General features: G+C 47.0%; 1 protein-coding gene across 4 annotated transcripts in view; it reads right to left on the bottom strand.

Moving 5' to 3' along the window:
- Positions 1-26,990, bottom strand: part of WWC2 (WW and C2 domain containing 2) — a 207,582-nt gene that overhangs the window by 2,538 nt on the left and 178,054 nt on the right. For all 4 annotated transcript variants that reach the window (XM_058719941.1, XM_058719943.1, XM_058719942.1 and 1 more), the window contains 5 exons: positions 24,633-24,831; positions 23,251-23,415; positions 21,774-21,866; positions 18,922-19,164; positions 57-184 (listed from right to left, as the gene is read on the bottom strand). In XM_058719941.1, the coding sequence (XP_058575924.1) occupies positions 57-184; positions 18,922-19,164; positions 21,774-21,866; positions 23,251-23,415; positions 24,633-24,831 (828 nt within the window). The remainder of the gene's footprint in view (positions 1-56; positions 185-18,921; positions 19,165-21,773; positions 21,867-23,250; positions 23,416-24,632; positions 24,832-26,990) is intronic.

Raw genomic sequence — 26,990 nt, 5'->3', positions numbered from 1 at the left:
GAACCGAGACCACGCGGAGGACAGTCCGGGAGCACCGACGGGCCCGGGCCGCTTACCTGAAGGACTGCACCTGGCGCGGCACCTTCCGGCTCTGCTCGCGCAGCCGGCACACGTCCTTGGACACTTGCCGCATCAATTTCTCCGCGTTCAAGTCCTGCTTCTGCTCTTCTTTGGACTGTTCGGCCTGGCAAAGGAAATAAAAACAAACCCCCACAGGACGCTAATTACAAAGTCCCGGAGACAGGGTGTAAAGGCTTGAGGGCTCGGGCGCTGAGCCGGGAGGGCAGCCTCCGCAGCGACAGTCCCGCGCGGCTCCCCCTGCAGGTGTGGCGCGGCCGCCGCTGGGGACGAGTTTACTGCAGCGCATTTGAAAGATCTTACTACGCGGGTAATATGTGATCGTTTTATTGCATCTGGAAAGCCTAAGAACCCTCAGAAAAGAAATGAAGACGGGGTGCCTGGGTGGCTCCAGCCTGGGACTTCCACTCCGGCGTCATGATCTCACGGTTTATGAGTTCGAGCCCCGGTTCTGGCTCGGTGCTGACAGCTCAGAGCCTGGAGCCTGCGGCGGATCCTCTGTCTCCCTCTCTCCCTCCCCCTCCCCTGGTGGCGCTCACTCTTTCAAAAATAAACAAACATTAAATGTTACATGTAAATAAATGTTAAATAATGTAAAAAAAAAAAAAAGATTAAAGAAAAGTAGACAAAAGACCTGAACCGACACCTCACCAAAAAAGATACACAGATGGTAAATAAGTATATGAAAAGATGCCCCGCGTCGCAGGTCATTAGGGAAATGCAAATTGAAACAACAACCAGATACGGCCACACGCCTATTAGAATGGCCCAAATCCAAAACACTGACAGTTCATTGGCCACACCAAATCCTGGCAAATATGTGGTACAACAGGAGCTCGTGTTCACTGCTGGTGGGAATGCAAAATAGTACAGCCTCTTTGGAGACACTTTGGCATTGTTTTCAATTCTTCCCCCTCTCCCAACTTTATCGAGATACCATTGACATATACTGTGGTATAAGTTTAAGGTGCAGGTTGACGTTTTCTTACCAACCTAAATAAACATGCTCTTGCCGTATGATCTAGGAGTCATACTTGTTGGTATTTACCCAAAGGAGTTGAAAAGTTATGGACACAGATGTTTATGGCATCTTCCTTTATAATCGCCAAAACTTGCGGGGGGAGGATGCCAGCTGGCTCAGTCTGTAGAGCGTGCATACTTGATGTCAGGGTTGTAAGTTCAAGCCCCATGTTAAGATTACTTAGAAATGAAATCTCTCTCAAAGAATGTTTATTTACTTTTGAGAGAGTGCAGGTGCAGGAGGGGTAGAGAGGGAGACACAGAATCCGAAGCAGGCTCCAGGCTCCGAGCTGTCAGCACAGAGCCTGACACGGGGCTCGAACTCACAAACCATGAGATCATGACCTGCACTGAAGTCGGACGCTCAACCGACTGAGTCACCCAGGCGCCCCTTAAAAATGAAATCCAAAAAAAAAAATTGCCAAAACTTGGGTGCAGCCAAAATGTCCCCTAGTGAGTGACAGGCAGGTAAACCGTGGTGCTTGTCAACAATGGAATATTATCCAGTGCTGAAAAGAAATGAGCTATAAGCCATAGAAACACATGGAAACACATGATATACTTACATGTATATCACTAAGTAAAAGAAGCTAATCTCGTATGTAAATTCGACTCCAATAAACTGTTTTTAAAATGGCTAATATAAGAAAAAAGGTTTGGAAAGATGAATGAGATTGAAAGTGTATTTGGCAAACGTTAACAGGAGAGATTTCTTGGTTGCACTGCTCTAAGTAGTTTTTTTTTTTTTTCCAAAGTTTATTTATTTTTGAGAAAGTGGGAGAGCACAAGTGGGGGAGGGGCAGAGAGAAAGACACACACACACACACACACACACACACACACACGCACACACAGAATCCAAAGCAGGCTCCAGGCTCCGTGGGGCTTGAACTCACAGACCATGAGATCATGACCTGAGCCGCAGTTGGATGCTCAACAGACTGAGCCACCGAGGTGCCCCTGTCTGCTTTTTAATTGGGCTGTTCATTTTGTCACTGTTGAGTTTTAAGAGTTCTTTGTATATTTTGGATAACAGGGCTTTATCAGATGTGTCTTCTGCAGATATTTTCTCCCGCTCTGTGACTTGTCTTTTCTTTCTCTTGACACTTACACAGGGCAGAAATGTTTAATTTTAATGAAGTTCAACTTACCAATTCTTTCCTTCATGGGTCATGCTCTTGGTGTTGTATCTTAGGAGTCATTGCCATATCAGAGGTCACCTAGGTTTTCTCTTAAGTTGTTACACTGCAGGACTTTTATCGTTTTGTGTTTTATATTTAGGCCTACAATTCATTTTTAGTTAACTTTTGCTAAGGGTGTAAGGTCTGTGCCTAGATTTTTTTTTTTTTTTTTTTTTTTTTTTTTTTTTTTTTTTTGCATGTGGATGTCCAGTTGTTTGACTTGTTGAAAAGACTCTCTTGTCCCGTTGTGTTGATTTTGCTCCTCTGTCAAAGGTCAGTTGCCTGTATCCACATTTATGTGGACCTATTTCTGGGCTATTATGCTCCAGTTATCTGTCTGTCCTTTCATCAGTATCACACTGTCTTGATTACTTTAGCTTCACAGGAAGTCCTGAAGTTGGGTAATGTCAGTCCCACAGCCCTGCCTCCTTCAATATTGTGTTAGCTATCATGCGTCTTTTCTCTCCCCATGTAAACTTCAGAATCATTTTGTCTACATCCACAAAATAATTTGCTGGGATTTTGATTGGAATTGCAGTAAATCTATAGGTCAATTTGGGAAGACCATTTTGACAATATTAAGTCTTTCTAGTCATGAACATGAACTCTCTCTCCATTTATTAGTTCTTTGATTTCATTCATCAGGTTTTGTATTTTTCCTCACTTAGGTCTTATACATATTTTGTTAGATATAAAACTAAGTATTTCATTTTAGGGGGCGCTAATTGTATTGTTTTTAATTTCAAATTCCACTTGTTCATCACTAGCATACAGAAAAGCAATTGACTCTATTAACCTTGTATCCTGCAAACTTGCTATTGATTTGTTTTCAATGTAATTGAGAACTGCCCAATTTTTATTATTTTTCTTCTGGTTGCTTTGGATTTAATCTACTCTTCTTTTTCTAGTTTCCTAAGGCAGAAGCTTAGATTATGGATTTTAAATCTTTCTTCTTTTCTAGTATATACATTGACTACTATAAATTTTCCTCTTTGCCGCATTGGACAAATTTTGATAAGTTGGCCTTTCGTTTAGTTGAAAATATGTTTTCTCTTGAGATTTCTTTTTCTGACCCATGTGTTATTTAACAATGTGTCATAGGTCTGTAAGTACTTTGGGATTTTCCAGCTATTTTTCCGTTATTGATTTCTAGTTTTACTTCATTGTGGTCTGAGGGTAGACACTGCATGATTTGTATTCTTTTACATTTTTAAGTTATATTTTATGGCACAAAACGTGGTTTATCTTGATGAATGTTCCATGTGAGCTTGAGGAGATTGTGAATTCTGCTGTTGTTGGATGAAGTAGTCTATGGATGTCAGTTGTGTCTAGCTCATTAATAGTGTGGTTGAGTTCAATTACATCCTTGATGGCTTTCTGCTGCTGGGCTCTGTCCATTTCTGAAAAGGGGTCATTGAAGTCTCCAACAGTAAAAGTAGATGCACTTGTTCCTCCCTGCAGCTCCATCAGTCTTTGCCTCACATATTGTGATGCTGGGTGGCTAAGTGTGTACACGTGAAGGATATGTTATGTCCTCTTGGAAAACTGGCTGTTTTATCATTATACAACGACCTTCTTTATACCGGACACTTTTTATGCTCAGATGTCTGTCTCAGATTAATTTGGTTTTGATTAGTGTTAGCATGGCATATTTTTCTCTATGCCTTTACTTTTAGCCTCTATGTGTTTTATGTATAAAACTGGTTTCTGGTAGACAACATGTAGTCGGGTCTTGTCCTTTGTTCAACTCTGACAATTTCTTTGAATTGGCAAATTCAGATCATCAATGTTTAAAGGGATTACTGATATGGCTGGATTGATACCCGCCATATTTATTATTGTTTTCTAGTCACTGCCCTTGTTCTTTGTTTTTGCCTTCTACTCTTTTTCTGCCTTTTGTGGTTTTAATTGGGCAACTTGTATTATTCCATTTTCTCTCCTTTCTTAGCATGTCAATTGTACTTCTTTTTTAAACTTTTAAGTGGTTGTCTAATATTTTGTAATATGCAAAACACCACAGTACTTTATGGATACTGCAAGTACCATATAATAATAAAATATTCCAAATATCTCCCTCTTGTCCCTCGTATCATTGGTGTCAGTCATTTCACTTATACGTAAGCATATATATGTGAAATACATTGTTGCTATTGTTATTCTGAACAAACTGTTATCTGTTAGGTCATTTAAGAATAAGAAAAATAAAAGTTTTAACTTTACAGTCACTAATTCCTTCCTCAATGCTCTTCCTTTCTTTATACAGATCTGAGTTGCTGACCTACACTATTTTCCTAATCCCTGAAGGGCTTCTTTTAACATTTATTGCTAGGCAGGTCTACTGACAACACATTTTCTCAATTTTCATTTGTCTGAGAAAGTATTTCTCCTTTAGTCCTGAAGGATAATTTTGTTGGGTATAGAATTCTCAGTTGGTGTTGTCCCCACCCCCCCACCTCAACACCTTAAATATTTCACCCCACTCTATTCTTGCTTGCATGGCTTCTGAGAAGTCGTATGTATAATTATTATCTTTGTTCTTATATAAGTTAAGTGTTCTTTCACTTTGGCCTCTTTCAAGATTTTTTCCTGTATCTGTGATTTTCTGAGGTTTGAATGTTACATGCCTAGGTGCAGAGTTTCTTGCATCTAGCTGGCCTGGTGTTCTCTGAGCTTCCTGGGTCTGTAGTTTTGTGTTTGATATGAATTTAGAGAAATTCTCAACCATTCTTGCTTTAAATATTTCTTCTGTTTTTCTCTGTCTTCTGGTACTTCCACTGTGTGTGAGTTTTACCTTTTGTAATTATCCCACAGGTCTCAGATACCCTCTTCCTTTTTTTCCCCGTCAGTCTTTTTTCTCTTTGATTTTCAGTTTTGAAAGTTTCTACTGACATCTCCTCAAGCTCAGAGTCTTTTCTCAGCCCATATCTAGTCTGGTAACAAGCCCATCACAGGTATTCTCCATTTCTTTGATAGTGTTTTTGATCTCCAGCATTTCATTTAGATTCTTTCTTAGAATTGCCTTTTTCTTTCAGCTGTTATTGACCATCTGTTCTCATATGTTGCCTACTTTTCCCATTAGAGCCCTTAGAGCCTTGATCACAGTTGTTTTAAGTTCCTGGTCTGATAATTCCAACATCCCTGCCATGTCTGAATCTGGTCAGTCTCTTGGTGGGCCTGTGTCCCCAAATGAGAACTTCACAAATGCTTGTCAGTCCCCCAACCCCCCCCCCCCCTTAGGTGAGACAGGGTGGCTGGAGTGGGTATTTTCCTACCCCCAAGTTGGTTAGGCTCTCTTAAAAACCGTTGTAGGTTAGACTCTAGCTACTCCGAGGGTGGGTCTTGTTAGCAGAATGCTCCGGCCTACTTCAGAATGGTCGCTTTCCCCTCACGCTGCTGGAAGCACAGGTTTTCTTTTCTGATCCTGAGGACCTAGTAGAGATCCTAGACAGAAAATTCACAGAAGTGCGGGGTGGGGGGCTTCCCATGGCTGCCCCCTGGAGGTTTTAGGTCTTAGGCTTGTTGACCAGGAACCTCCCGCAGTTCACCAATTCCAGTTCAGGCTTTCGGACCCCACCCAGTACTGGCCCCCTTGGAGTTTCTGCTCTGGTGAATGGTCATTGTCTGTGCTGCCTGTCTTTCTACTTTGGGGGGGGCAATGTTTTGACCTGTGACTTCATCTTCTTGACAGATCTAAGAAGAGCTGTTGATTTTTCAGTTTGTTCAGCTTCTTTCCTTGTTGTTAGGGCAGAGTAGTGACTTCTAAGCTCCTAACAGGCCAGACCAGGAAATGGAAGTCCGTAACTTTTTAATAGTTTCGTAACATTGTATTTAATAGCTGGGGCGTAATTATTGAACTAACCTTCTAGAATCTCACGTTTCAATTATTTCCAGGCTGCAATGTTCATTCACCTGGGATTTAGCATTTAAACATCTAGATCAATGAACATGTGGTTAAATCAGATGTAGAGGGGACACAGGCATGTCCTGTGTATTCTGAAAACTATCCACAATAAGTACATCTGCGTGTGTGTGTGTGTGTGTGTGTGTGTGGTATGTTTTATACTACCCGACTATCTCGGGGAAAAATTAATCACAATTTTGTTTCAGTTATACTTAGAGCTTAAAAGCACATCAACTAAAAAGACAATTCCTTAGCTATATAAATAAACTGTGAAGTAGGAAATGAGGCTTAGGTATAAACGTGCTACTTACTACTCTTCCTACCTTCTTATTTGGGAATTATGGGGCTTATTCATCATGTGGACGCCGGCCTCCACCAAGGCCCGGACTCCCACTTGCAGGTGAAGCCAAGAGGCTGCCTGGTTGTTAATTTTGGTTTTGGCTCATGGTTTGCCTTGGGGTCCGAGCTGTTTACATGGGCCCGTAAGCTTCCAAAGGGTAGGGACTGCATCTGTTTGACATGATTTATAGAGGTTCAAGTGCTCGATAAAGATTTTGAAGCCAGTGGTTTGTTTTCGAAAACTGCCTATATTTGCAGAAGCTGCTCGTGATGTTGCGTTATACAATGAACTGTATTACATCAAGTGGCTGCAGACTTCACGCGACCTACGTACTCAGATGAGGGGAAATGTCGTCTAGAAGCAGTCTTGTCAACGTGTACTTAATGCAAAACAGTAGTTGTCCGCACCTGACAGAAACAAAAATCTAATTCAAATTACTTTGCGTTCTGAGGGAGAGTGAGATCTAATAAATATGTGTGCTGATTTTTGGCATTTGTTTGGAAAGCTGCTTTAAGAAAAGGAAGTCTAAACACAGTTTGGGGTGGTGATACAGGGTAACTTTCCTCTTCGCTTTCCCTCCTACTTCTCGCCAGGGTGTTGGGGAAAGCAAGCCGGCCAAGCACGCTCTGGGAAGCTGCCTCGTGCTGGAGGGAACCCACGCCTTGCAGCTCTAATTTCAACAGAAACTGTCACTTTTCTCCTGGACAAGATGGGCTGTGACTTGGTTTATTCCAATCCGTGTCTTAAGCTCTTTTTGGCACATCTTACTAAGCATCGGCCATTTTCTCAGTGATACCCATGGGCAGCACAGGGACTAGAGATTCTTTTCGAGGCACCCTGCCCCTGCCTTACTTTCTCAAGTGGCTTCAGGGTGGGGACTTGTCTGGCCCCCTCAGTGCCAGAATCCCCAGTGGGAGATTCCACTGCACACAGTGGGGGCACAGCTAACGCAGTCTGAATGAATGCGTGTCAGTCTTTGGGGAAAACGGGTTTTTAGGTGACCATCTTTTATTTTTTTTTATTTTTTTTTTTTATTTTTTTTCAACGTTTTTTATTTATTTTTGGGACAGAGAGAGACAGAGCATGAACGGGGGAGAGGCAGAGAGAGAGGGAGACACAGAATCAGAAACAGGCTCCAGGCTCCGAGCCGTCGGCCCGGAGCCCGACGCGGGGCTCGAACTCACGGACCGCGAGATCGTGACCTGAGCTGAAGTCGGCCGCTTAACCGACTGCGCCACCCAGGTGCCCCGGTGACCATCTTTTAAAGATTAACAGGCCTCAGTAAGTCTCAAAAGGTTTAGAACCACCTTGGGTTTTTTCCAGTGGTTACTGCCAACACAGCTCTCCAGAAAGTCAGAAAATGGAAACTGACGCATTTAGACTCAAACAAACATCTGGACTTCTGTCATCGGAAAGGTGTTCAAAAGGCAGATGGCAGAATGAACGAAACCATTTTTAACTCAAATAACAGCAAGGTGTCTAAAAGGCCTTCCAAGGAGAAAAACACAACAGGAAAAAGGACACTGGGCAGGAGCAGGCATCGCACGGAATAAACACTAATGGCAAATCAACGCGCGTCACCAAAGTGCTACCATTTTCGCCTGCCACACTGTGAACAGTTTCGGGACTGGAATCATAGGGACAGCAAGGCGGATGTGCCAACGCCTGAGCCTCCACGGGTGAGAGGGCTGTGCCGCTCCTGAGCCAGGAAGAAGCATCTGGAGTCACAACTGCCGTCCCGCCCTACCCCGCCCCACGAAGGGGGTTTTGGGGTGGGGGAGGGGAGCTAGGGGCTGGGGAGACTCAGCTCATTTGGGAGCCCCCCACCCCCCGCCCCAGCACTGGTCAGCCTCTCTCGCCATGACCTCCCAAGTGCTGCGCTCCAGTGACAGAATGTAAAATGTGGCCCTGCTTAGTGGAGGCCACTGGTCACGGTGGTAGCAGCCGGAACTGTAAAGGAAAGTCTGTGTTTGTTTGTAGCTTGGAGCGAAGTCTTACTAGAGAAGGATCAACTCAGGCCAGAAGTCAGCACTGGCACAAGGAAAGGGAAGGAAAAACCGCTTTGCTAAGGGCGCTAGCCTGCAGCCTGCAGTCTAAATTGACTGGACACTCCCACCACGGAGAACCTTCTGCGCTCGAAAAAGCCAAGTCCTCCTGTTCCTAACTTGGGCAGTTATAACGTTTAGGAGATAAACTGGTGTTGGCAAAAAGGGGATTGCAAGGGTCTTGGCTTCCCACACGCGCCCGCTGTTTCAGACACTGTCAAGGCCAGGAAGTGGAAGGACGAGGTCATCAGACGTGGCAGAGACAAGACCGTTGACCGTGGTTCACAGCCAAGCTCTCAGGACCCGCAACTCTTCTACTAGGTATTTAAACTTTGGAAACACTACTGAACCCAGAAAGATACAGGAATGCTCATTTGCACATTGTCCATAACCAAAAATCTGGGAAACTGTCATTAGAATAACTAAATAATTATGACATAGCCACCAAGCGAATGCCTTAAAAATAATGAATTACAGCAGCATTTACTAATATGGAAAGCTGTTCTTTTTTTTTTTTTTCCTTTTAATGTTTATTGTTTTTGAGAGAGAGCAGCACACAAGCAGGGGAGGGGCAGAGAGAGAGGGAGCCCGAGGATTCGAAGCAGGCTCCACGCTGACAGCGGACAGCCAGATGCGGGGCTCAAACTCACAAACTGAGAGATCATGACCTGAGCTGAAGCCCGATGCTTAACTAACTGAGCCACCCAGGTGCCCCGGGAAAGCTATTCTTTTTTAAATTTTATTTTAGAGAGAGGGCAAGTGCAAGCAGGGAAGAGGGGCAGAGAGAGGGAGAAAGAGAGTCTTAAGCAGGCTCCATGCTCCGCACGGAGCCCCATGCAGGGCTCGATCCCACGATCCTGGGACCAAGACACGAGCTGAAATCAAGAGTCTGAAGCGCTCAACCGACTTGAGCCAACCAGGCGCCCCAGCAAAGCTGTTGTTTGTATAAGAATATAGAATTAAGTAGTGGGGGGGGGGGGGGAGGAAGAGAGAAAAACAAGTTTTGCAACAATTTGTCTTTATGACCCTATTTTTGTGTAACCCTTTCAACTAACCCTAGAGGCTAACAAAGAGCCAGAGGCACAAATACCCCGAGGGAAAGAGGCTTCAAGGAGGGTTAACAGAGGCTTCAAGGAGGGTTAACAGTTCTGTTACTATTTGACTTGTTATAATAAGCGTATGTTAATTTTTTTGAGAATCTTTTTAAATCTCAAACTGTTCTCAAAGTGTAAGTGTACTAACTCATTTAAAATTTGAAAGTAAAAATGCTGAGGCACTCTTAGGAAAGATGAGATTTTTGAAAATTTATTTATTCAGTACGTGAGTATGAAGAATCAATCACACTCACACGGCTCTGTGAGAAGCTACATGTCCAGCACAAGGGCATTCCTCGTCCCCTGCAGTTAGCGGCTGGCATCTGTCACCGCAAAGGATCCCTTTGCCGGATCTTTTTCACTGTCCCCCTTCCCCATTCCCTGATTTGGAGGATTCTGTTTAGGAAAGTGGCCTTTATTTGCCAAGCGGTAATTCTCTCTTGATTATCTTGCCATTGACGAGGCCGGGTAGCTGTCACTCGTGCTTCGTGAGGTCCCAGAGAAGGAGCGGCGGACTCGGTAAAGAGAAGCCCCTGGCTTCTGCCGTGCTGCGGTCTCCATCACAGTGGTGAACTGCTGAGCAGACTGGAGAGTCTGCCCAGTTTTCCTAGCTCTTGGCAACTTACAACGTGAATAAACCAATCTTGAAATAGCCATCGGCTTATTGACTTAAGTAATGGGCAGATCGCGAGAGGCCAGACGAGGAAGGTACGTGCCGGCTACGCTTAAGTAAGAAAAGCTGGGCCAGGTTCCCCAGGATGTCTTTTATCAGATCAGAATGAACGACGGGCTCCCCGGATCCTGTTGTGCCTCTGGGTGCCTTCCGCAGGAATGGAAGTGCGGGGGCCTGTTCTGCTCTCTGGTGAAGGCCTTGGTGAGATGGTCTCTCTACGGAGCCTGACGTCTGCTGACTGTCAACTACTAGCATGTTTGCGGTCGCTGCGAAATCACTGAGAAAGTGCGAAGTTAAGACTGACCGTGGCACACGTTCCTTTCCCCGCTGTGCAAGAACACACTTCACTGAAAACTACATTGATCTCTGTGTGTGTATCTTTCTCTAAAAATCTGGGCGACAGAATGTGTCATAAAGTTTTTGTCAGCTGTTCACCATCCAGGGTAGCCAACTTTCAGGCGGTTACCTCTCCATGCCGGATACTTCCCTGCGACCATTAAGATTTATTCTGTCCAACGACGTGTATTTAGTATCTTTGACACGTCATTTTCTCAGCAGATTCTAACTTAAAAAAAAAAATATGTTAACATCTGTATCATTTTAAGCTGTAAAAAAGGCATTTTGACAGGGAAATCACCCTGAGGAAGAACAAGAACTTTCTGCTGCGGAAGCAACACGAGGCTCTTTTGGAAAAACGCCAAGCCTTCCTGGGCACCCCTCTCGCCTCTCCCCCAACGGGTCGTGACCGAGCTGCCCGGGGCCCGGCACAGGAAGCCACTTCCGACGTCCCAGATTCCAGAAGAGCCTGGCCACGGGAGCCTGGCCTGCGGAAACGTCCGGTGATTTGGCCACAGCCGCGTTAAGAAGCCCACCGGCCTATGGAGCGCAGTCCCGTCGTGATCTACAGCCCTGCGTTTCTTGCTCCGCTGCCCAAGGGCGTCGTGCGACACGCGAAGCCACGGGCTCTGCGTCGGTTTTTATTCCGAGCTGCAAAACGGACCTCCGGCCACGAAGGACGGGGGGCTATGGGGCGCGACCCTGGGCCCCGGCGGGTTTCCGGGCGACGGAGGTGGATCGAGGCCCTGCCGCTGCCTTCAACGAACCGCTCTTCCGGGCGCTGTAGTTTTCGTGGCGGTTGGCAGGCTCAGCGCTCACCGGCACGCCTTTGATGGCCCTGCCGCCGCGCATCTGACAAATCTCCACCCCGAGGGGGCAGCCGGGCCGAAGGCGGCGGGCGTGCGTGCCGGCGTGTCCGCGTGTGCACAGCGACGTGGGTGCGGAAACGGGCCGGCGGGACGGGGAAGTCCGCCGCGATTGCCCACTTTGGCGGCCGCGGTGAAAAAGGGACGCCGCCGGAACCGTCCGCGTGTTCACGGGCGAGGCTGCCGCGAACTTGGGTGGTGGGAAAGCGAGGTCCGCGACTCAAGCGGCCCACACGAGCAGGGCTGGTAGCCGTGAGGAAGAACTCCCGTCCCCGGGACCCCCATCACTGTACCCGGGGCCAGGGCACACCGGGCTCCGGGGGCGCGGTCTTCCCGCTGCGGCGGCGGCGGCGGCGGGAACGGCCCCGAGGTGGGCGTGGGTCAAGGTGCGGGGACCGCGGGGGCCGCAAGCGCTGCCCCGGCGACCAGTGGGAGGGCCGACTGGGGGGCGCCTTCAGGTGGAGAAGCGGGGAGCCCAGCTCGGCGCAGACTTCCGAGTCGTCCAGGTCCGGCACGTGCCCTCAAGGGCTGGCTTTTGGGCCACGTGGCCTTCCAGGCGCACCTGCTGGTCAGCACCTTCGCTCATCCTGGGAACGTGCTGGATTCGATCGCAAACAAACAGATCACAGAGTTTGCCGCTACCAGGGGTCTTGGGAGTCATCTAGTCCCATCCTCCTATTTTGTAGGTGAGGATGTGAAACTCCACCTGAGCACGGAGAACACAGAAGCCGAAGATAGGCACCTTTTTATGGCATTTTCTCAGGCGGATCTGTGTTCATATTTTTGTTAGAAACACGGGAGGGAGCTGCGGCAGGAAGGAAGGGGCCCGCTGAGAAAACAGAGCCAGCGCAGGGGAGGGAGGGCCCGGCCAGCCTCGCTGTCACAGTCACTCTCTTCCTTCACACTGGGATGCTCACCGAGGCCCCCAATGTCTACCGGAGGGTTTTTCACTATCAGGAGGCTGGGTGGAGAGCTATCCCTGCATTGTGCACACAAGCATAGCATGCTGCTCACTGTGAACTTCAACTCCCCAGCAAAGGAGTGCGTCCTGCGCTATTAATAGAATCCGCATCTGACGTCCACAGTAACAATCTAGGAAATAACAGCGACGGCATGGACATTTGAAGAAAAAAGTGATAAAGACGAACAACTACCTCAGCTCTTATTGGCCCTTAGTTGTTTGGCTACACCCCTGCTTCGTCCCGCTGGATTTTCCCGACGAGAACTGGAAAACCATAGTCTCTCTCTGAATCCGACACTCCTAACACGTCAGCCCAGGCCCTCTCATCCTTTCCCGCTGCCCTCGGGGGACATCAGCTCCCTGTGGGGCCCCGGGGACTTCACGAAGGCACAGCCTCCCCTCGTGTCCCTTCTCCGAGCCTCCAGTCCCTGCAGTGGGTTTTCCCTGTTGAAGCCCTAACGTGCCATGGGATTGCCTGGCACCCACAAAGGCGCCACCTCCTTCCTCCTTCCCTGCTCCCCGGGCGGCGGCCCGTGGGTGGCGCAGAGCGACGGGGGGGGGGGGGGGGGGGGGGAAGGGGTGTTTATCTCCTGCTCTGCACAGTCTCCAGCGAATCCTCCTTGGGCTCCTCTCTCCCCCCGGGATCTCTCTGTGCGTGCTGATTACAAACCCAACTCGGCACTGCTTCATCAGATACACAGATGAGAAAACCTCTATTAAGATATAATTAAATTTCTAAGCAAAACCATCAATGCAACTTCTGTAAGGATGATTATAATCATCAGTAGCGTATTATGAGGCCAGAATCATGCATAAGTGGGTACAGTGTAATGACTAAACAACTGCAGATTAATATAAAAACCAACCACCATTTCACAAGAGAGAATTCTCAAGTGTCACTCCTCTAAGACACTTCCCAAAGCCAGAACGAGACGTGCTTCTATCCTGCGCTGGACAAGCGTCCAGGGACGGGGAATCTTTGCTTCCCCACAGCAGACAGGCGAGGCCCAGGACTCTGAAGGGTCCCTGGGCAGCGGTAAGGCCGGGCGCCCAGCTCCCGCCTTCTCTCAGTGAGCGTCACCCGGTGGTAGGAGAAGACCCACTCTGGGGGCAAATGCATCCAACGTGGCGTGCAAGTGAACTCGGCTGGCCAGGCCAGCGACACGCGGCTCTGGACAGAAGTGTGCTGGGTTGTGTTGGGGTCTGAGGCCCGCAAAAACCTCACACACCCACAGCAGCACCTTCGTGGAGACGGTGGCCCTGGGGCAGACGCAGAGATGAGAGCGGCCGCCAGTGGTTCAGCAGCGCCTGCTTCCTAGACGGTGGCTTACCACAGGGACAATCAAAACGCTGATAATTAGGACACGGGAGGTGAAACTACCACCCACATCACACAGATGGCTGCCCGAATGACCGAGCTCTAACAGTTTTCAGAGAGGCCACTTCCAAGGGAATTTAATTCAACCTCGTATTACACCTGGGAGATCTGCCTGACGTTCCTAGGATTACTTCTGCCAGTGAGAACAGGAAGAGGGGCCGATCGGCAGGTCTGAAAACAGAGGGCAGTCAAGGATCTCGGCAGCCTGGAAAGCGTGAGCAGGCCACTTTTCTCTGTATCACGGGCATTATTTTCCTAGATCGTGACTATGAACATTACGTGGGATGCTGGGATCAGAACAGCATAAATCCCTGTTTCAGAACCGTCTCTCAGAACTGTTGAGGTTCACGCACAAAGCGGTGTCTTACCTAAGTCCCTGGGTTTGACCTGATAACAGCCCTGAACCCTGGTACTCCTGGAGCTTGGAGGCACAGCCCAGACCAAGATGCCCACACCACGGCCGGGCCTAACCCTGAAGGTGGGGACTAGGCCTCAGGTGGCTGAGCTACGCTGGGGCCACCGACTGTCCTCATCCTGTCTATGCTCTATTTACCCATCCACCAGCAAGTCAGGGGCAATTGTGTGCTCTAGTGGCGGGTAAGGGACAAGCAAAACTCCAAACAGGATAAAATCTTGGCTGGTAAGCAAAGTCAGCAGGCTTTCATGAGGCAGAGGAGACCTCTGCCAAGGTCAGATGGAACATCCCCTGTGGTGGCATCGTGATACAGGGGGTGGCCCCGCCAATGCCCTGGGGGATTTATGCGGGAGCTCACCCGCTAGGCCAGAGGCACCCAGGAGAGAAAAGACTCGCACTCAAGAGCTGTTTCTCTTTTGCAGGCAACAGTTCTGCTCAAGTTCCCCAGGAAACCCCTCCCGGAATTTTCTGCAGCTGAGAACAGACACACTCAGGTTTTTAGAGGCTCAGCAACGCGCTTAGGCTGGCCCTGAAGATCTCCGTGGTTGCTGTTCTACAGCCCTCCCCGTTTCCATCCACTTGTGCTAAGGATTTCTTTAACGAGGAAGGAAAACAAGAGTCACCCGAAAAACCTGCAAACCTTGAATCCTCTAGTAACACCAGTAAAAGTCTTAGAATTCTATATGATGAAAGATTTAAAAAGCTCACTTAGAAACAGTGCATCTACAATACTTTTATCTTTGGAAAGATGCTTTGATCCCGTTTCTTCCAATCAGGATTAGACAGCTTAGATGTCGCCCAAGCTCCTTTCGTTGTATTTTGCGGAAAATGGACGGGGTGGGGGTGGGGGTGGGGGTTCCCACACTAGCCCTAGGGATGTCACACACACATCCCTACCACAGGCTTCCCAAAGAAACCTCCTCTCAAGAAGCGTTTGGTGGCCCCCCATCACAGCATTCAAGGCTATTCCTTGACCTTTTTCTTCCATTAATTTCATCCATTTCCATGTAGATGCATGTAGACATTCTGCTTGGAGTGACATGGAATCTGTATACATTTTAGCGAGAATCGACTACAGCCACAATAAAAACTCCTCCTCCGGATCGGGGGATGGCTAACTGTGGCCTGCACCTGTGTTTGCCAAGTTTTCTTGGAACACGGGCCATTCGGGTACACCTGGTCCATGGCGACTCCTGTGGTTGCATGGCAGAGTTGAGAGGTAGTGATATATTTCTTCTCCGGCCCTTTACAGGAAAAGTTTGCTGACCTCTGTTCTACATGAATGTGGCATATACGTCTCCATGAATTCAGAGGTTGTTTTCGCCTCTGCTCTTCTCACAAGGTTATTAAGTTTTCACTGTAATGCAAATTTTTGTTACATTTATTCCTTGACACTTGATATTCTTTGACACCGTGGTAAAAAACATCTTCGTAAGTAAAGTGTCTAGTTGTTTCCGGTTGGCATACAGCAAATGCAACAGACTTTTGTAGATGATTCTACTTATGCTTCTTGTTAGACTCTCTTCTTCCTCGTAGTCACTTGCAGATCTTTAACGTACACGATCCAGGTGTGCCTGCCAGTGGTGATAGCTTTATCTCCTCCTTTTCAATCCTTCTGCTTCCACTTTTCTCTTGCTTTACTTTGGTTAGAATTTCCAATCCAATGTTGAGCAGAAGAGCGTTGAACGCCTGCATCTGATTTTAAAGGTGAGGATTCCAGTGTTTGTCTCTTTAGGACCGTTATTTCCTTTAGGTTACTCTCTATCAAGTTAAAGAAGTCTTCTCTTCCTAACTTATCAAGAGTTTTAAACACGAATGGACACTGACGATTGTCAATACACTTCTTTCATCGACTGAGTTGATCCAGTGGTTTTTCTCCTTAATCTGCTGAGGGGATTCGTTGCACTAACAGATTTTTCTAATGTGAAGAAAGCCTTGCACAATTCAGCATGGTCAAAATGTTGTATCTTTTTTTTTTTTCAATTTTTTAAAAACGTTTTTATTTATTTTGAGAGACAGAGCACAAGCTGGGGAGGGGCAGAGAGAGAGGGAAACGCAGAATCCGAAGCAGGCTCCAGGCTCTGAGCTGTCAGCACACAGCCCGATGTGGGGCTTGAACCCACGAACCGTGAGATCATGACCTGGGCCGAAGTCGGACGCCCAACGGACTGAACCACCCAGGTGCCCCAAAATGTCGTATCTTTTAAATATATTGTTGGATTAGATTTACTGATATTTTATTTAGGATTTTTACTTCTATACTTATGGATGAAACTGGCCTATGATTTTCCTTTTTGATAATATCTTTGTCTAGTTTTGGTATTAGGGTTGTTGGTCACATAGAATGAGTTGTGGAATGTTCTCTCTTTTTCTAGCATCTGGAAGAGTTTACATAAAATTGAGATAATCTATTCTTTGAAAGTTTGGTGGAACTTGCCTACAGAACATCTAAACCTATGTCTTCATTGTGGATAGATTTTTAATCACTGCTTTCATTTCTTAAAGAGGTATAGGGTTTTTAATCTTTTTTCCCCCTTTCCATCAGTTTTAGTTTGTTATATTTTCCTAGATATTTGTCCAAATTGTGGGCCTTTATCTTTGATATTATTCATTATCTTTTAGATCTCAAATTTACCTGTAATTCTATCCCTCTTTCCTTTTATAGTTGTCTTTATGTGGATCTTCTCTTCGTGGATCTTGCCAGAGCTTTGTCCACTTTTGTTTCTTTCTTTTAGTTTTTTTCAAATAACCAACATTAGCTGTACTGAACTTTTCTCTACACATTGGAGATTAGAAAGCAGTCGAAACAAACCAGAATAATGGTCCAAGCGATTCATGGATGAATTTAGCAATATGACATGAAGTGCACAAAGTCCCAAAGTTTTTATAATTATTGCTACCCAAGGATCTAGAACTTCAGACTGTGGCAAATCAAAAACAAACAACAAAAACCCCTAAAGATGCAAGGTTCTGTTTAAATCTGTAGTTGTAAAACTCTAATCCAGCTTTGAAAGCCTTTGACCTTTAGGGGTCAAAGGTCTGTGACGCTTCTCCATGATATTGAAGTTGGTCAGTGTTAACCAAGACTTTGAAATGATTGCTAATGGTGAGTCGAAAGACTCAAGAGAATAAAAGCAATGGTTATTATTATCAAGGTGACAAATGTAAGAGTTGGTGACTTCGGGTTTTAATGCAATTTTCCATTAGGCAAAGGGACAGCCAGGCTCTGGGCTCTCCCTTCGCTGTCATGAGCTACCCCGGACATTGACTACTGCGGGTTCCCGTGCCTGCTGGCCTCCCCACCGCGGTGGATGAAGTCCCACTACTCACCTTCAAGACCACTTTGCCACTTCCTCCATGAAACCTCTCCCGACCTCGCTAGAAAGTGATTTCTCTTGAGGACCTGGTCTATCTGGCTCATCGCCTTTACCAAACCGCAAGCCCTAGGAGGGCATGACAGCGTCCAATCACCCTGGTAGTCTCTAAAGTACCAATCGTAGGGCGTATAATTCAACTCCCCACTGAACAGATACTTAATGAAGTTCTACTGTATGCCCAGGTTTCTGTCTGTCGGTTGGGACATAATACAGATGCGAGATATGTTTTGTTGCTTGGACTTTCCTTAAAAAAATATTGGGATCAGTTTGATCCCTAAAACTCATTAAGTTTCTGAGTTCCATCCAGGATTAGTAGTGCTAGTCAATTAAATGACTCAGTTTCTCCATAGTATCACACATTAGTGACCAAATAACAACGAGGGGCCAAAAAAGGGAAGTTTATACTATGGACAAGAATTTCTATTAGTTTAAGAAAGTTTCTAATCTATTTCGGATTTCCATCAAATGTGATTGAAAGAGACTAATGTTTTGGCACTTGTAATATTTTGGCTACGTGGGAAGTTCTATTTGTACGTTACACACGGCTGCGGACGCACTCTCTTACGCCCAAATACGAATTCTAAATTTTAGAGAATAAACCAACAAAGCAGGCTCCAAAAAAATTTGGTTGCAGGTAGGTGGCAGGACAATAGAAATACTCCCTTAACAACACCCTAGTTTTTAATCGGTGATCGGATCTTATTTTGTACGGTTACTTGTGGGGTGAGAGGCAAAAATGCCAATATGGGACGTGTGATCTTTTTTGAAGGGAAGAAAGACTGAAAATTCTGAAGGCTTCAAATTGACAAGGCGTTAACGGTTGAGGTGGTTAATGAGTCCTAAAGGGCTACTCAGAAGATTCAGATGAAATCTGTCACTGATGTGAAAAGTTCCACTGAGTTTCTTTGCCCAGTCTCGTGTTGAGACCGTGAGAACCGCGGAGCAGGAACAGGATGGCCACTTCCCCCTCGAGGCCATGCTCCCGGCCGGCAGGTGGCCGGAGGGGTGGGGGCGGAGTAGTCGGGGGACCTGCTGTCTACCTGGGGGGGTGGCAGTGCTGCTCTCTTAGCAATATCCTAGGTCAAAAAAAAAAAAAAAATAGGCCTACGACAAGGGGAAAAAAGAGTTCCGAGTTCTAGGAAAAGCACCTGCAGACTTTGTCAAAGTGAGTGTAAGCTGGGGACCTTCCACGGGACAGGCTTTAGCACCCATCTCTGCACGCCCCTCGGGGCCAGCGGGGACACGGAGACCTGTACCTGTTTCTCAGCTTGTTTCAGGAGCTTCTGGAAGCGCTCGTCCTCCAGCACGCCCGGTGGAAGGTCAGTCTCCCCCTGAGCTTTCAGCGCCTCCAGCTTCTGCCTCAGGCCCCTCAGGGCCTGCAGCTCGTCGTTGAGGCGGCTCTGCCGGGTGAGAGACGCCTGAAGGTCCAGTTCTAGGTCCAGGGATGTGCGCACGGGCCGTTCCTGCGCCGTTCTTCTCAGGACGGGCTGGCACACCGTCTGCAGGGTCAGAAGACAGAACAGCACAACACCCTCATTATGGTGGTTGGTGGTGGCCATCTGGCTCCTCGTCCCTCCTGGCACGTCTCCGTGCTCCCGGGCAGGGAGGCGCCAGCGGCCGAGGAGAGGTGAGTGGCGGTGCCGGGCACCGCCAGGCGGCAGCCTTTCGAGGCCGGTGTGACGTGTGGACATTTCCGTCCCCGGCTAGAGGGACGGCAAAGATTCGGGGGTGGAGGCCTCGTCGGCTCGGGTCCCGAGGGAAGACAAAATGAGCAGAGCATTTAGCCAGCCGGCAATGAACAAGCAGCTGAGTAAGAAACGAACCCGTGTTGGTTCAGACCGCAGAGGCTTTGTGAAGTTGTTGCCGTAGCACAAGCCTCACTTAGCCTGACCGTTTTACCACCCGGCGCCTGCCCTCTGTGCAAAACAAACACAAGAAACTTACGCTCCCTCCAGCTCAGGACACATGGCGGCACCCCACTGCTCACTCCTCGGGCCCTCGTTTCTGGAAGCGCCAGCCAGAATGCAGCTGCTCGGCGCGGCTGAGAGTCTGAGCGCCTCCCCCGTCGATATGCTCAAACCCCAACCCCTTCCTCGAGTTCCCACTGTCTAACAGCCACTTTCACCAGCGAGTCACTGGTGCTCTTCCTGGGGCCAATCTTACCCATTTGCCAAGAAACAATGATTGAATACGTGTGAATAAATGTCTGCTGGGTAGGGGTGGGGGGTTGGCTGTGGGCCACACACCAGGGAGAGAAGACCCAGTCCTTGACCTTGAAGACGTCCAGCCGTGAGCTGTGAGGTAGCGCCTTCTGTGCCACAGGAAGGGAGAGGCCACTCACAGCTGGTCACGCCTACTTGACGAAAGGAAGTCAGAAGAGGCTGGGAAGGTTGCATAAGCAGAGGGGAAACAAAGAGGGTATTTTTTGTCCAGACCACTGGCAGTGGGAATGGAAAATAAGAGTAAAAACTGGTACTCTTTGATGCGAGAGAGGAGGGACTCAAATTTGAGAAGTACTCGGGCTTGAAGATCTGGACGACAGGGGTGCTCATGACAGATGGCAGAGGGAGGCCTGCTGTCCCTCTTCCTGTTTCAGGGCTGCATAGCTTGTACCCCCTCCTCCTCGTCACACACATATTGCTGTAACATTCTCGAACATTTTATAATCTTCTTAGGTCCCCTGTATTCGGTCTCTGCTCTAACAAACTTATTACACAGCAGAATCACCACACGTGCTTTGGCCGTATTACTTTTTTTCAGAATAAGAAATCCTTCCTAGTGGTTATGTGTACGCGTGCGGTGTTGTGCTGGCCGACGTTTAACAAGCAGCTCTGGGTGGGGGCACGGGTGCAGAAAAAAGCACCGGTCGGGGGCGCCTGGGTAGCTCAATCAGGTGAGCATTCAACTCTGGATTTCGGCTCAGGTCATGATCCCAGGGTCGTGGGATCGAGCCCCACATCAGGCTCCAGGCTGGCAGCACGCAGCCTGCTTGGGATCCTCTGTCTCCTTCTCTCTCTGCCCTTCTCATGCTTGTGCAGGTGCACCGACTCTCTCTCTCTCTCTCTCTCTCTCTCTCTCTCTCAGAAAAAAAAAGGAGCAGCAGCCTGGGTTTGTAAGAATTTGCTGATTTCCATGGTGTAACTACTCCTGTCATCCCAGTTTTCATGCTGTAAACGCGAAGTTACTGCACTGGGAAGACCGCGCAGGTATCCCTCCTCCCCACCTCCCACAGAATTACCATCTTCTTTTAAAATTTCATACAGGGGTCAAGGCCACAGACCTCCCCCATCAAGCCTTTTAGATTCCCACAACCAGATGAGCTCAGTCCTTTCTCTCTCACTCAGGCACCTTTCCCAGCCCTGTGTGCTCCCTGGACGCCTTCTGTAGACTGGAAACTCCTGCGGCCACGTCTGCCTCGCTCAGCACACACGATGCTTCGTCCTCACTTAAACGACACATCTAAGCTGCAATACGATGGCTTAATAAATTACTAAACAAATTATTAGCAGGAAAATAACTCTCCATCAGTATTTCAGCTGTAAGTAAGCGGGAATTGTTGAAGTACCCCAACAGTCCAACCTTTTAACGTATTTAAACATTCTCTCACACTCATCCTTTAAGGCCAGTCCAGAGCCCGACGTCCCCAGGTCAGCTGGAGATTTCCCGTCCACGTTAACCTTAACCTTCCCGAAATATCTGTTTTCAAGCAAGTTACTAAAACCGTGCACTCCTGTACCAGAACATCGGTCCTTCCAAAAAGGTACTGGGTGTTACACTACTCCCACAACTGCTCCAGAGCCAGATGTGGGGTGGGGACCTAGCAGCCATCAACCATTCGGCAAGCCCCCTCTCCATGGATACCGCAGAGTGAATTTCCTGGCTTAATTAGCACAGGGTCCAAATCAGCACCGAGTGGCCGCTCTCCGGGGCACCCTCCCTCCATCTCCGTAACTAACACGACATCTGTGTCTTTCTGGAAGTATAGTGGCCTCATTCAATAGTCCACGAGTGTGCAGCAATGATGCTCAAGAGTTCTGGTACTTATGCTTCACGATCTGTGGTTCTGGGTTGGTCGGACACAGTGAGATGTTGCGAAAGGAATACATACCCTTTTGACCCTCAAACTGCGCCGTTCGGTGGAGTTTCTCACAAACAGTGATTTTTTAGCCAGGGTTGAGCTGTCACTGTCACTTCGATTCAACTGGCAACAAAGGATAAAAAAAAAAAAAAGAGAGAAAAGAAAAGAAAGAAAATCACTGCATAACAGCGTGCTAGTGGTTTAGAACTGAGAAGCTTACCAGATGAAGCAGGTTAGTGATTACAGGAGTTTGTTTCTTTAAGAAAATCCTCGCTAAACAAGTTCTTCTCTGTTCTGTGCTTTCCTTAAACAACCAAGTTCTCTTACGTATAATTTCAACAGCTGCCATTTGGGGGCAGTCATCAGAACTCATGCATTAAGATCATCATACAGACTTTGAAATAGAAGTATCTCTTGTATTTTTAGCGAATTTGCAATATTCAGTTTTCAAAAGTAGGGTCTGTATAAGATACAGAGTTCCAGGCCAGATTTCAGTCACAGTTTAGAACAACCTAGAATGTTCTTGACCCAGACAGCCTGTACTCACTCTTTCACCTGCTTCGGACCCTACTTTTAAACTTGAGACCCTCGTTTTCACCATTTCCAAACCCCCTTCACTTGCTCTACTGTTTTCCAGAGAATCGGGTCCCCCCCTAAGACACTTCACAACTTGTTCGCGGTAACTGTGCCTCAACACACAGGGGTGTAAGCTGTGCGAGGGCAGGGCTCTGGGCCTCTTCTGTTCGCAGAGGAAGTCCAGTCAAGTGTCTAGAAACATGCTTACCAGCAGATGGTTAATAAAAATATTTGCTGCACCGAGTAAGTTTAGAATTTTGAGGGTATTTTCTAACCCATGTAGTAATATAATATTATTTACAATATTTAATAATAAATATAATATTTAATAATATAATATTAATACATTTAATAATATAATTTAATAATAATATTTAACAACATAATTTAATAATATATAATTTAATAATATTTAATAACATAATATTAATCTATTACTATCACTCATGGCTTCTTCTGGAAGTAGAACTTGGCAAACCGATGCAAGGCCCACCAAACTGTCTACAGAGGCAGGGAGGGATGGGACTCAGTGTCTAGAGGCATTATTAAAAGATGATTTTTGTTCTAAAACCTAATTTTGGTTCTGCAGGATTAACATGGTTTGAGGCATGTATGATATGCGGCAGAAATATTTAAGTCTCAGGTCATTTGAAGCTTCTAAATACACGCTGAAGTACAAATATATTCAGCAGCCAGGTCCGTAATTCACTTATTTGCCAAATAAATGGCTTAGAGTTCATGAGGCATGAAATTTAAGAAAAGGTAAAAAAAACAACCCAAACTGAAAGACCCATGAGAGTGTGGTATTTCATGTATATTTCGGGGCATTTCTACCCATCCGTGTTGGTAGGCGGAATCGGAAGACCCCCCGGTGACTGTCCCTGGTGGTCGGCGGGCCACCCACTGGTGGGGGGGGCAGTGTCCCCCTTACCCTGCAGATGTACTGGTTCCGCTCCCCCGGGGAGAAGGTCTGTGAGCGCACGATCACGCTGCTGCGGACAAAGGGGCGCTGCCGAGTGCTCAGGCCGCTGCGGTCTTTGGGGCGAACTGCCACACTGGTGTCGCCGGCCTCATCCGTGTTTGTCTCTTTATCAACCTAGAACGGAAGTCAGACATCTGTCAGGCACGGATGGATGAGGATACATTTCTGCTCCTTTCGCCCAGCTACAAAGGCAACAGCTGATCTCCCAACAGAGCCTCATCCGGCACTAGGGCCGCTTCTGAGAGACAGGCTTGGCGTTCCTCCCGACGGGACCCCGGGAGATGGTTTTCTGCCGAGTGGGAAGTGACCGACCTGCAGTGAGCAGGACGGTGTCACCCATAAATGGAGGTGCCCCCCAACACATCTGACCTACACAAGGAAGCCTTCAATTTCCACAGGGTAAATGTGGTTCTGTAGAGAATCTTGTTTAAGAGTACTTCAACACGAAATACCGTTCAACATGCTGATCCCTGGTTTTTGTGGTGGTTGTTTTTTCAGAACGATACAAGCAATCAACATATAAGAAAATGAAAATATACTACAAAGTTATAGCTTTACACAGAATACGCAGTTATGCATACACGGAAATAGCAACTGCTGTGAAGCTGTGTTTGGATTTTCGCTGTACCTCTGGAAATGTAATAAAAAATAAAATTTAAGTAAAAACAGAAGTTTCTCAGGGCACTAACTCTACAGGCACAGGCAGACGTTTATTGTTGATCTCATGTGCATCAAAGGATTCAAAAGCTGCCTCGTGCTGGTTTGATGCTTTATCGGAGGAAGTCTTGGGTCTGGGCAAAATACTATTTTCCTCAGGAACAAAGGGCTGGAGTTTTGTAGACTCCATCATCGACATCCCAAGCATCCTCCAAGCCTGAAAATGATTTCCTCCCTCTGGGGATGCGCTCTCTACCAACACGTCCCTCCCGTAACCAGCACCCATCCCTACACCGAGCGACCTGCCACGTTCCAGAGCAGATTCCGGTCAGAGCACCACGTCTCTGAACGTGTCCACTCACAACATTTACGAAACGTGACGCAATTCAGTGGTCGTCCTGGTGTTAGCCGGGAAATTCTGGAAACGCTTTTAATAAATCCTCCCAGACCATTTACACAGCTCTAAATAGCACTGTTCATCTTCTTACATAAAACGTAAGTCACGAATGAATACTGGGGCCCATATGAACATCTTAAAGCCTCCTTTCACAAACGCCTGCCGTGAGCAGCTACGGCACAGATCTTGGTACGGATTTACATCCGAGGAGACAGACTTGGCCTGTGCGCTGCCGCTGGAGGTCAGGCCGGTGGGGAGTGTGGCTGAAAGTGCTCACCAGGGTGGACGGCCCGCCGGGCGGCCGGCTGCCGCGCTCTGCAGCACCGCCGTCCTCTCTCCTGCCCACGACCTCCTCCGCCTCGGGCACGCGGGGGCGCGAGCACAGGTCTCCTGCACGGCGACCGCCCTCGGGCAACTTCACGTCGGCCTCTTCTTCAGACGCGATTTCATCAGAGGCCTCCCGCAGCATTGTCAACCTATGGTGAGACGGAGCAGAACCAGACACAACTTGGGTCCGGCAGGTGCACCCGTGAGCAGGGCCACCTGGGGCGGACACCGTTCTCCCACAAGGAATGAGACTCACGTTAACGACTCAAGCCATCTCCCCGGCTCAAACTGCTACACGCAAAATGAAATCAGCAACCGACCCTCCAGCAATACGCAGCAAAATCACCATAATTGGGTACTACAAAGTTACATTAGTGGAATCGGACCGAATTCTTAGGCGTTAAATTAGAAATATTCTGAAAATCACGTATAACATTTAGCCCCGCCATTTAAATTTTTTTTTTTTTTTTTTTTAATGTTTATTTATTTTTGAGACAGAGAGAGACAGAGCATGAACGGGGGAGGATCAGAGAGAGGGAGACACAGAATCTGAAATAGCTCCAGGCTCTGAGCTTTCAGCACAGAGCCCGACGCGGGGCTTGAACTCACGGACCGCGAGATCATGACCTGAGCCGAAGTCGGCCGCTCAACCGACTGAGCCACCCAGGCGCCCCTAGCCCCGCCATTTAAAAGCACTGACACTCACTTTAATGTAACTTGATTTCAGGTGTTTACTTGTTATAAAATTAATCCTCCAGCAGAATGGAGTGACTTCGCTAAAAGCGAATAAAGACATAAGCATTGAAAATATCCATCGTCGGGGTACCTGGCGGGCTCGGTGCATTGTGCAACTCTGTATCTCGGGGTTACAAGTTTGAGCCCCACCCTGGTTGTAGACATTTCTTAAAAATAAAATCTTTATAAAAAAACAACTGTGCTTACAGTCTAGCAGGGGTAAAAACCCTGTGTCAAGGGAGTTTTACACCTGAAATAACAGGAATCCTAAGGCCATGTGATCTTGTCTCTAACCAAAGCCATAGCATGGGCTTGGGTGGTATTACAAGAGGGGCCCCAGAATGTACATACGGGTTTATGTTCTGAATAAACTGCATCGACAGGAAAGCCTGGGTACCAGCATGGCTTAGAATATCTCATGGTCTGTTGAATTTCATGTCCTTAGGACAGTAACGTTTTCTCCACTGATAACTGAAGGGTGGGCTGTAATTGTGATTGGTGAGACTCTTGACAGATGGGCACACGCCTGTTATTAACTGCCTAGTCATGAGATGAGCACGGGGAAGCTAGCAAAGGATTCCACGAGCTATAAATTCCTTTATGCTACAAATTGGGTGTATTTTTGGAAATGTATGTGAAACAAACTGTGTTTTACACACCCAAAGGTTTAGTGTTTAAAAATATATCATGATGGGCCTTATAATCACTCTCGTATTTATTTATTTTTTGCAGTGTTCTGACTGGTAATCACTGTAAAAGGCTCCTGACAAGAACAATGTATATCTGTACCTTTTTGCCTAACTGTAGTGAGCTGTTCCTTCCAAATGTCCAAGATTTTGTTATTTATGACATATCTTGTCAGTCTTCATTTGTAACAAGTTTTATACACACATGCACACACACACAAACGCATGCTATATATGTATGTGTATATGTGTTAACAGGAGTTCAATCAAACACAACAGTATAAGCAACTATATATACATTAAAATTAATCCAAATAATTTTACATCTATACTTTAAAAACGGATGCATTCATGAAAATTTGTTTTTAGAGAAAACAATGCAAACCAGGAAAGGCAGTTCTTTATACATATGTGATTCTGGACAAAATCTATAAATAACTTTTTTCTTTTTTCAAAGGACGGGGTATGGATAATTAGGTGGAAACAGAAAAAGAAGGCAGAGGTGAACAAATAGAAAATGAGTACTCAGATATGTGCTTTGCTTTACCTGAACCTAAATGGTACAGAGGTACTTCTGGTAATTTAAAGAAAAAGAAAGTAAGTTTTTAAATTTATTTACGAATTGACAATAAACTACCACACCTTTCAAAACAGGTAGATGATGATGATGATGATTTTAGAGCGAGAGAGAGGACAGTGGGGCAGAGGGAGAGAGAGGGAATCCCAAGCAGGCTCCATGCTTAGTGCTGAGCCCGACACGGGGCTCAATCCAAGGACCTTGGGATCATGACCTGAGCCAAGATCAAGAATCAGACGCTCAACTAAGCCACCCGGGCGCCCCTCAAAACAGGTAGCTGAGACCAAGAATTTTAAAAAGCCCAGAAAAG

Source organism: Neofelis nebulosa, chromosome 3 (genome assembly GCF_028018385.1).
Source record: "Neofelis nebulosa isolate mNeoNeb1 chromosome 3, mNeoNeb1.pri, whole genome shotgun sequence".
In the NCBI taxonomy this organism is placed as follows: Eukaryota; Metazoa; Chordata; class Mammalia; order Carnivora; family Felidae; genus Neofelis; species Neofelis nebulosa.
This window is presented reverse-complemented; position numbering and strand designations above follow the sequence as displayed.